Below are 10,702 nucleotides of genomic sequence, written 5' to 3' on the forward strand. Positions count from 1 at the left end.
TGGACCTTTAGACCACTTCTACAGTTCTGATGGAAATTTCTTCTTTAAACCCTGGCAACACATAGTAATACACACCTCATTCAGGCATGTCATTATAAAGCTCTTGTTGTTTACTGCTTATTATCTAACTACAGTCATACACAGTAGTTTCATTTTCAGCGTGCCATTTGATGACTTGTAAAGACGTTGCCCTAAGGTGTCACAGACCTATCCTGGCTGATTCCAAAGAGTCTCCAGAAAGTGCTATTTGGTGTCTCCATACATCAGTTATAATCCTTTTAAACAATTTTCCAGTACAAGAAATCCTCAGGAGTATAGCAATTTCTCTTGTGCAGAGGACAGGGAGACAGGTGAGCCACCAGACCTCAGGTGAAAAATCCTGAGTGTTCAGTGAACCGAACAAAGGAGACTCAGGTTTCACAGTAACATGCATCCAGCATCTTACTTAACCACCTATTCCTGCAGTACACAGGGCAAATAAAGAATAATGGCTAATTTCTGTGATAGGTTGGAAATGCATGCAAATGATAAATATGTGATACGGATTAAAAGTACACAGGGGTAGAAGACAAAAGACTTAGTACAATCAAGAGTAAAGATTATTTCAGGGCAATATTTCTTCCTAGGGCAGCCACTTGACAGACATAACTTAGCCTGACAAGCAACACTGTTTCAAGAAAGATTTGGACATATATTGATGGGAACATCCAGAAACAACATGGGTTGAAAGAGAGAGCCCCATGGTATCAGACCCTTCTTCCACTCACTTTATCAGTAATACAAAATGTCTTACTCTATATTCATTACTGGCTAAACGGCATTCAGAGCTTTCCTTCCAGAATTTTATCATGGGAAGCTCTGACTCATCTGACCATGCTTCAGTCACATTTTCTAATGTGTAACTTCTGCTTTGCACAACTAAAGCTAAAGAGGTTTAAATACTAATACGCCTATACTAATCATACACGCCAAGTTATTACTGCTGTTCTTACCCTATTGTCTCCCCAGTGGTTTCCTGTATTGTTTTACACATACAGAATGAAAATGTAGAGAGAAAACACTGTTTCCTGTATTGTCTTACACTACACCGCAGTGGTGGCCCTAACACTTGGTTGCTGTTGGGGCTGACGGCAGACAGGTGCAATGTATTTTCTCTTTTGATGCGTGACGCTGCTGGGTTTGCTGCAAGCGTTTGTGTCATCGGTGACCAGACCAACAGAGAAATAAGACTGAGAATGGTTTTAGCAAGGGTAGATTTCTACTGGGGACAGACTCCACTGTCTTCAAGGTCAGAACAACCACCTGCTATGCAAGCTGTGACTGAAGGTAGGTCTGCAGACAGCTAGGGAGTCTCTGAAACCCAAGGATATAGGGAATACAGATGGCCATTAGGAAACCTCATTATTTTATGTTAGTTTTCCTCAGCTCACAGCAACACTAAGAGCTCCTCACTTGCTGATACTCTCTCTGATCTGGGAAACTCCCTGCAATTTACTCTGGCTGCTTCCTCACCAGCTGTGACAAGACACAGAGGTATGAGCTCAGTTCCAGAACACCACATGTGCTGCCACCCAGGTGGGTAAACACGGATGTCTGGCATGGTGTGAATGGGTCTGTACAGCCTCTATATATAGACAAACTGGCCGATTTCCCCGCTGGCTATGGGGAGTGGAACCAGCTGTGTCCCCCACAACCCAGCAGGTATGTGGGTGAGCAGCACACACACTGCCCCAAGGCTGCAGAGCTGGAGCTCTGCTCTGGCTGCTGCCAGTATAACCCCTGAGTGCTGAGCCCTGGCTTGCCACCCAGAGCTGTGCAGGTCAGAAAAAAGAAGGTGTCAGGAGCAGAACATCTCAAAATCCTCCCTTGCTCATGAGACAGTCAGTCCACAAAGTTAACATGTAAACAAGTCCTCCAACCTTCCACCAGCCTGGGCAACACCACCAGAGTAATGGGCCAGACACCTCACTTTGCTTCCAGAGATCTGCACACCAGCTTGGGGCTCATCTGGCCCTACCTTTTATCTGCTATTAAATACCCTTTTCTCATCAGCATTTTCAGAGCAGAACCTAAAATTCATGGATCATTCAAAAATATCTCTGACAAATTTAAAAAAAGGAATCTGAAAAGAGCCTTGCCAAACTATTTTAGGAGTCTGTATGGTCCCAACACCAACTATAAACCGCCCCATCTCTCACTATATCCGTTATTCTTTCCTCAGGTACATTTCATCTCTGTTTCCTGAGTACACTTGGCTTTCAGGCCCTAAATCCACTTTCATAAACAAAATGTGTTTATGAAAGTGGATTTAGGGCCTGAATATTATTTTGTGACCACCCACAAAATAATATGATTAATTCACCTCTACCAACTTTAGCTGTCAAAATTTCTCAGTAGGATTACAGGATTAAGCAGTAATCCTTGATTTAGAGCCTGCTATTCCATACTGTTCTCATGAAAACACAATCCTATGATTGCCACAAGTAGGATTTTACAACTGAGCAGCCACCAAGGAGTCTTCATCCTTACACCAATTCCAGACTTTGTCGTCTCCATCTTTTGTTTTCTAGAATTTTAACTCCTACCATAACCTTACTTTTAGCTATTAACAGATGACCCAGGCTGGCTTCAAAACTTGCTGCTGACATATATTTTCACCTTGTTTTGCAGAAACCAACCAGCTTTCACACCTGTTGCCTATGAAACACAATCCATCAGTTACCACCCTTTAGGGAACTGGTATATCCTAGGATCTTGGCTGGTATGAGTAGGATAAAAGGTATCCAGCAAGTTCTGTGGTGAGTTTTGGGTCAGGATAACCTTAATTCTCCAATTTACCCCACACCTAACTCTTACTTTCATGACACTCCATATCACCTCACATATGAGGAGTATCCATAAGTCATCATGGTTCTTCCAGTCTCTCTGAGACTTAAAGGGTCTTAAGACCCTTAGGATCTATGAATTTTATAGAGTCACAGAATGGTTTGTGTTGGATGGGACCTTAGAGATCATCCAGTTCCAATCTCCCTGCCATGGGCAGGGGCACCTTCCACTAGATGAGGTTGCTCAGAGCCCCAACCAACCTGGCCAGGAACACTTCCAGGCATGAGGCATCCACAGCTTCTCTGGGGAAACTCCTTCCAGTGCCTCATCATCCTCACAGTAAAGAATTTTTTCCTAATATCTGATCTAAATCCACTCTCTTTCAGTTCAAAGCCATTTCCCTTTGTCCTATCACTACATGCCCTTGTAAGAAGTCCCTCTCCAGCTTGCTCTTAGTGTGTCCACAGTCCTTTGTTTGCGCCCTAAAGCCTCCTGTTTAGTCTTTAGCCTTCTTACAACCTGTTTCTCAGTGTGCTCTTCAGCTCTCTGTTAGTGGTTTTCACCCAGATCTTCAGTCTATACTCTAAAACCCAAGCCCAACTCCTAACCTTTGTTAGAGCTGAATAGTTAAGGAATGAATTTCACCTGGAAAGTGATAATGACTGAATGAGCATCAGGAAAAATTGCTCTTGCTGAAAGTGCTACCAAAGCTCATCCCTGAGGGGTTTTGATTATGGCTCATGTAAGTATATAGCGGCAGATCTGACTCCAGGGTACACAGAGGCCTTTTTTATACACTGGCACCGGTACCAACCACACAAACCCCTGCAATCTGGTTTATAAATCCTAGGTTGTTGGGTTGTGTTTAATGAACTAAGTAGAAGTTCTTTAAAGGTTGCCTTCTGCTTCCAGGAATTGGAGATGGGAGAACATGGAAATTATTCAAAGACTTTAAGAAAAATGATAAAAGGTAACACTACTGGCTTTCTACATACAGGATACTTGCAAGAGTTAGTCCATTCATCTACAGTTTACATCTCCTGCAAAGCTGCTCTGTCCCACCAGGTTAGTGTCAGAGAGAATGATTTTAGGATAAATTATCATTCATGTGACATCTTGCTGTAAATTCAGTTTCGATCAAAATTAAGAGTTTCCTTATTGCCCATCATGTTTTTACTCTCAGTACTACCTTCTAGTCCCAAGATGAGTTCAAGTTCCACATTTTGCAATTGTAGCCCCCTTGTTCATATCTAAATACTCAAACTGATTTAGAAATAGCTGCTCCAACTCTTGGCATCATCTGATGTAAAGACTGCTACTCAGCCTTCCTCTTACTCCTAAAATCACCAAGGATAAGGAGTATTTGTGACCTATTCCCCCCAAGACTAGGTTTCACTCTGGTGCCCTGGCCGTGTAGATGGTGACTGATGGTGCTCCAGGGATCAGTCATGAAGGAGGTGCTGTGTGCCTGAGGGAGGTCTCACAAACAAACTGCCTTTTGGAGACTGGGAAGCCAGGGCTTTCCAATTTTGGATTGCAGTGGGCTGCAAACACAAGTACCTGGTCAATCTTGACATGTTAACATATTCCTATAATGACTCTCTCATTACTTGTATGCATATTTCCTTTTTGGGGAAAGGAGCACGTTGTTTCCTTTTTCAGAGGTAGCTTGAAATTTTTGGTCCCATAGGTGTTGAACGTAAAGTAGATTACAACTTAAGCGAACAAAAAGCAGTTAGAAGTTGTTTTATTTCACTCTGTTCCTTTCCTAACTTTATTCTGACCCTCCCTTTGAGGTCATTTATTTCTCACATTAGTTAGTTACTCTTCCCGTTCGGGGACTTGGTAGTATTAGTGAAACATTTAAAGGAGAAGATCAAGCAAACTCTCTCCTTATTTGGCTAAGAATGTTTGTTCTGCTAACATCTGAATATAAAAACAACCTAATACTTGGGGTAGAAGCAGGGGGCATCCTCAGGAGACTTTTCAAGCTCCTAGGCTTGTTTGAACTTCTCAGGGGAGACTGTTTAAATCTCATGAGAAGGTTTTTGGGTTTGGTATTTGGTTGGGTTTTTTTGTTTGCTTGTTTGGGTTTTTTTAGAATAATCTCAAGATACAGATTTTACCTAGAGGAATGGATGTTTGAGACTAACACGATGATGGGCTATTTTCTTTGTTCTGTGATCCTTTCCTTTCCTTTCCTTTCCTTTCCTTTCCTTTCCTTTCCTTTCCTTTCCTTTCCTTTCCTTCTACATCCTTCTCACTTTCTTGTTTTCTCATATCAAAAAATATAAAACAAATTTGTGAATTGACTTTTTTTAGATGGCATGTGGTGGCACAGTTCTAAATTGAGATTTTTTTTTTTTTCCTTTGGATCTTAACATCCCCAAATAGATTTTCTACTCGCTTCATATTTGTTTGTTTAAACTAGGTCTCTTGGTATTGTAGCAGCTCAGGACAACTTTCCATATACTGCCCTTCAGTTCCCACAAGAGTTAAATCCCAGGCTTTCAGCTGGATGAGTTGCCAGCTACTGAGTGATGCCATTTGAAGCTCAGCCTCAGATGATGAGCCTGGGACCCTTTACTTGGCATGCCTCAGAATTTTGGAGCAATGGGAGGACTGCACACTTCTTTTTGAGTCATGGTCAGAGCCACTATTTACTCCCCCTCTTACCAAAGGCAAATGGTTGGAGGAGGTAAACTTCAGCTTCTTCAAGGGAGTTCTTCACCAGCCTCAGGGAAATCTGAACAAACCATGGATGTATCTGGAAGAAGACGATTCTTTCCATCCTCATCTCTGAATGCTGTCATGTGGGAATGACCTTAGTAAGTCAAGAACTTTTTCTCTTTGTTTTACTCTCCAGAGAGAAAACTCCTTTCCTTCAGTGATACAAATCAAGAACTTGCTTGAATATTTTCATACTCTTTTTTTTTTATACTTGAGCCTTTTCATTCTCTTTTCCCTTTCCTATTTGTGTTAACTCTTGAAGTAGATAAGTTTCTCCTCTCCTTTTTTTCTGTGAACCTTTACTGTACCTCCAGCAGCACACTGTCTGAGCACCTTCCCTCTGCAGTTTTTGCAGAATACTGCTTTTGAGAGGCTTGCCACTCATTCTGGTCACTGCATTTACTTGTTGCATTCACGCTTCCCTACCACATCTGCAGCTGTGTTATTTGTTGCCTTCAACTGTATCAGGTGGTGGCATGGTCAGCATACAGGTGGGATCATTATTAACGTTCTTGCACAGGTTTAAATGCCAGCAAGGCCTGAGGCTTCCCAGGTTGTTTACAGAATGCTCGTTCTAAGATTGTGATATCCTGTCTTAAGGAGCTGTTTAGAAATTTTGAAATTAGGAAATGCAAGGCTCATGATAGAAAAACTATGACTGAGGTGAATGGCTCTCTTTAAATAATCATTGCAGAAGTTGCCCCAGTAGATCTTCTTTACCTTTCATTTGATGTTCTTAACTACTTGACAATACGTGTAAATTCTCATTATGGCATGTGAGTGAACAAGTTAACTTACATGGATGAACCAAGTCAGTTAGGTAAGCTTATTGTCAACAATTAGTCCCTGTTAACACCAGTAAATCCAAAAGTGTCCTGAATGTGACTGTGTATCATCACAGGGCAGCTGGGAAGTTATCAGGGAACGGGCTACGAAATATTTGTATGAAAATCAGCAGAAGCCAATGCTATTAACTGTTATGAAATAAAAGGAGACAAACAAAAGCAGAAGCTACTCAGTAACTCAGCAAAACAACAGTTGAAACTATTATAACAATGGCAGGGAACCCGGACAGCTTGTGGTGATGATGATGATGAACATGATGTGATGAACATCTCCTTGTGATGGGTTAGATTTATAATGTTTGCAAGATACCTGCAGTCATGTTAAGTGTTCAGAGTGTGTGAACATGTTTAATTTATGTTATGCTGTAATAAATGGCACTTAAAGCAGGTAAGAAATTGCTCTCTCAAAACAGTGCCATTTTGCCTTCCCTCCACCTCTGTACTTGGAGGGAATACAATGCCAAGTAACTACATATTATTTTTACTTAATTAAATCCCTTTCTGGAAAACTAATGTTGGTATCAATGTTTTTTTTGGTTTTTTTTTAAACCAAAAAACCTATGAGCCAAGTTCACTTGAAATGCATATGTTTAACTTAAAATTAATGCTATTAACTTCAGCAGGAACTGAAGAGACCTGTCTGGGAACAATCTAGGGCTCTAACAAGAACTACCAGTGCCATTTGTCATGACTATATAATGAAACTGCAAAGTGATGGAGACATTGCTTGTCCAAGAGCTCTTTAAGAGAACCTCTTCAGCTGTGATGTAGCACCCACAGGCTGAGCCCCTTAGAGAAGGCAGCTCAGGATTTCTGCTGGCATGATGGGCTTAGTGATCTTTAACATTGCCAAGAGCAGTTCCCACTGGATTTTAGCTAGCATCAGTATATCAAAGCTGGTGTTCCTTTAGCTAAGGCCTTCATGTATGACCAGAAACTGAGGGTCCACAAAACATAAGGAAAAGGGGGAGGGGAGGAGCACACAATGCTCACAGTATATTTTTATACATATTTACAGAAGGAAGAGCTGTGCTATCCAAACTTGAGCTTTGCCCATGGATGAGCCAAACATAACGTTTCATCCCAGCGAAGGCACAGAGAACATCTCAATGCACAGAAACATTTCTACACAGGAAAGGGTCTGGGAGATATTGACCCCACTTTGGGTAATTATGATCATCTCCTTCCTGGGTTTTTGTGAAAATGGAATTGTCCTCTGGTGCCTCTGCTTCCAGATCAAAAGAAACCCATTCACTGCGTACATCACACACTTGTCCATTGCTGATATCTCCTTACTGCTTTGTACGTTTATTCTGTCAATCGAGTACATTGCTGGTTTTGGATTCGCATATGGTTTTTACTATTATGTAACCACCACACTATCTATTGTCTTCCTTCTTGGCTATAATACTGGTCTCTATCTCCTGACAGCCATCAGTATTGAGAGGTGTCTGTCTATTGTTTACCCCATCTGGTACCGATGCCACCGGTCACAGCACCAATCGGCAATTGTGTGTGCAATTCTGTGGACTCTGTCTTTCTTCATGACAGTAGCCGAATATTTAACATGCAAAGATGATTCAACCAAGGAACAATTCGACGATGGCAACCATTGCCAAGCACTGCTCATCTTCACGTGGATCCTGACTTTCATGATCTTCATTCCTCTAATGATTCTGTCCAGCCTGATCTTAGTTATCAGGATTCACCGTAACTCCCTGAGACCCCATTCGTCAAAGCTCTACATCATCATTGTGACCACAGTCATTGTCTTCCTCATTTTTGCCATGCCTATGAGGCTGTTGTATCTTCTGAATTACCACCACTGGTCATCCTTGCTCAGCCAGCAGAACCACGTCACCATTGTTCTCTCCACCGTTAACAGTAGCATCAACCCGCTGGTTTATTTCTTTGTAGGAAGCAGCAAGAAGAAGAGGTTCAAGGAGAGCCTCAAAGTGGTTCTTAGCAGAGCTCTCACTGACGGCTTGCGGCCAAGAAGCCAGGAAGTCGGCATGAGTTTGGATATGGCCGAAACAATTTTCTAAAGCTTAGGGGGGAAACTCTAGGGGCAAATAGTTGGACGTGGAACGTTTAATAAACCACTGCAAAACTAATGGTATTGTTATCTTTGGTGGTTGAGCAATGGAAAAACATGGACTAGAATAAAGATAACTTTTATTTGTGGGGTTTTTTTTTTATTATTTGTATTTTCTTAATTATTCAAACACATGCTACATCCTGATGTGACTATGCCGATCAAAGATACTAGGGTGAAATAGAGACAGGCTAACAGAGAATATTAAAAAAGGACACAGAAATATGTTATAAATAGTGTGACATTTATAAAAGCACCGAGCACCCATAAATGCTATTGAAGTCATCAGGGCCTGTGTGTGTTCACATTTTTAAAAGTCAAACCCACTAAACACAGGATTCACATTTCATACTGGGATTTAGTTTCAACTGTTTCCAGCTCATTTAACTGCGCAAAAGAGCTGCTCCCTGGGGGAAACAGAGGAAGAAATCCACTTACTTATGTAAGTCACCATACACAGCCAAGCACATACGGTGTAATTTTGATCTAGCAAGACATTTAAATATATATTAAATGGCCTAATTAATTTGCTGTTAAACTTCATAATTTGTTTTCAAAGTATATGTTGCATAATTTTCACTGACACTGACACGTCTCTGGGTCCTTGGATAATTCGGATAATATCCTTGACACATAGGAGTATCTGGCAACACAGGGATGTTGCCAACTCACAAAGGGCTTTTGTCCTAATTATGAAGGGTGGAGCTGGCTTATCCCCAAAATGTCGGCATTCCTGTAGGTTTAGATATTCGACGAGTCTATGAGAAAGTCAGTCGCAACATTTGCTGCCCCAGCCACATACTTAGTATTTACTTCTTCTTTGGAGAATATATATTCCCTGTGTGCCTTCTCTGTTTTATAACAATCAGTTTTAGAAAAACAGAAAAAAGAAAGGTGCCTTGCACAACGAATGACTGGAGCTACACACCAGCCACACTGTTCCAGCTGCCCGCCTCCCTCCGTTGTATGCCAGGGTACTGGGGCTGGTATTTTGTGGAGTTTAATTCCCAGGGCCAACTTACCCAACAACAGCCAAGCTGCAGAGTGCAGAGGACAACAGGAAAGAGAGGATGGGGCCAGATGAGCTTTATCACACAGAACATGGGAGATTTTGGCAGTCAGAGCACTGTGGCACTTCCAAAGAGACACGCTTTTGCTTCTGGCCACCATGGAGCTCCAAACTGAACAGGAACTTGAGACCTCCCCTCACAAGCAAAAGCAGCATCTTCAGCTTCCCGCCAAGTTTCCATTGGCACACTTAATAGCTAACTGGGGAAAGAAAAATACAACCCATCCCTCCTTTGCTGAAAGATTGCCAGTCCTGGAATAAGGAAGATTGTAGGTTTAGACAGAAGATTGGATGGGAATTCATGTAGAGAAGAGATGTCAGAAGGATAAATTTTCTTTCTACACGTGCCTCTTCCTCCTTACGTTAAAGCGTTGCAATGTGTCACTGTAGAAAAGACTTGGGAGAAGGAAGAGGTTACTCCTACATCTTCCTGAGTCCCTCACTCTATCAAAACCTTAATCTGTGACAGCCCCTCTACTTGTCCCAGTTTTTATCTTTGAAACTCTAGTCCCAGGCTTGTCACCTCTACTGGTTCAGGTGGTAGATGAGCGGAGTCTGCTTCTCTCTTAGGGCAGAGATCTCCTGTGCTGCTGGAATGAGACACCAGTTGAGCTGCACCCCACTGTCGATGGGGAGTGCAGGATAGGGCAAGTAGGTCTGTGGACACCTTTTGAGGGAGGGCCAGGGGGAAAAGTGAGTGCTGTGTCCACATACATGTGTCATGGGAGTGCATGCAGCTGCTGAGGGCTGGGAGACTGTCGGGAAATTTGTCAACACTGATGAATGACATAAAATTAAATAACAGGGTAGATCTAGCCCCCACCAAAAAAACCCCAGACTTTCCTTTAAAGCTGTTCCCTACCCTTACCTCAAAACCTTTACAATAATCACACAGACAGCCAGAGAGAGGGGCAACATTGCAGGAGGCATCTTCAACACATGCTTCTGCTGTAACCACACAGGTAATCCAGTTCTCTCAGAGTGATTCAGGTGAGGTAAGGCATGTGATTTACAGTGCTTAAACATATCCAGATAATTACAACAGGCTTGGGTTAAGGATCACTATGCATGCAACCAGGGCAGTAGATATGAAGAACTATAATATGCAGCAGGGCATATTGTGAGCTGAATGGGTGC

The 10,702-nt window shown here is 42.1% G+C and overlaps 1 protein-coding gene across 3 annotated transcripts; it reads left to right on the forward strand.

Annotated features, from left to right (window-relative positions):
* The first annotated feature begins 1,237 nt into the window (after positions 1–1,237).
* Positions 1,238–8,495, forward strand: MAS1 (MAS1 proto-oncogene, G protein-coupled receptor). 3 transcript variants are annotated; one of them, XM_040059580.1, is made up of 4 exons: positions 2,670–2,798; positions 3,739–3,796; positions 5,508–5,654; positions 7,420–8,495. In XM_040059580.1, exon 4 carries the CDS (start codon positions 7,457–7,459, stop codon positions 8,444–8,446), a length of 990 nt encoding a protein of 329 aa, XP_039915514.1. In that variant the 5' UTR covers positions 2,670–2,798; positions 3,739–3,796; positions 5,508–5,654; positions 7,420–7,456; the 3' UTR covers positions 8,447–8,495. The 3 variants fall into 3 exon arrangements, with proteins under 3 accessions (XP_039915515.1, XP_039915514.1, XP_039915513.1); XM_040059581.2 differs by lacking the exons at positions 2,670–2,798; positions 3,739–3,796; positions 5,508–5,654 and adding exons at positions 1,238–1,326; positions 1,416–1,575; XM_040059579.1 differs by lacking the exon at positions 2,670–2,798 and having other exon boundaries at positions 3,760–3,891; positions 5,258–5,654.
* Positions 8,496–10,702: the final 2,207 nt, after the last annotated feature.

Source organism: Hirundo rustica, chromosome 3, assembly GCF_015227805.2.
Source record: "Hirundo rustica isolate bHirRus1 chromosome 3, bHirRus1.pri.v3, whole genome shotgun sequence".
Taxonomy (NCBI): Eukaryota; Metazoa; Chordata; class Aves; order Passeriformes; family Hirundinidae; genus Hirundo; species Hirundo rustica.

What these genes read in the sequence shown, in the direction of transcription:
- MAS1 (XM_040059581.2), top strand. Translation starts at nt 7,457, where the DNA reads ATGGATGAGCCAAACATAACGTTTCATCCCAGCGAAGGCACAGAGAAC.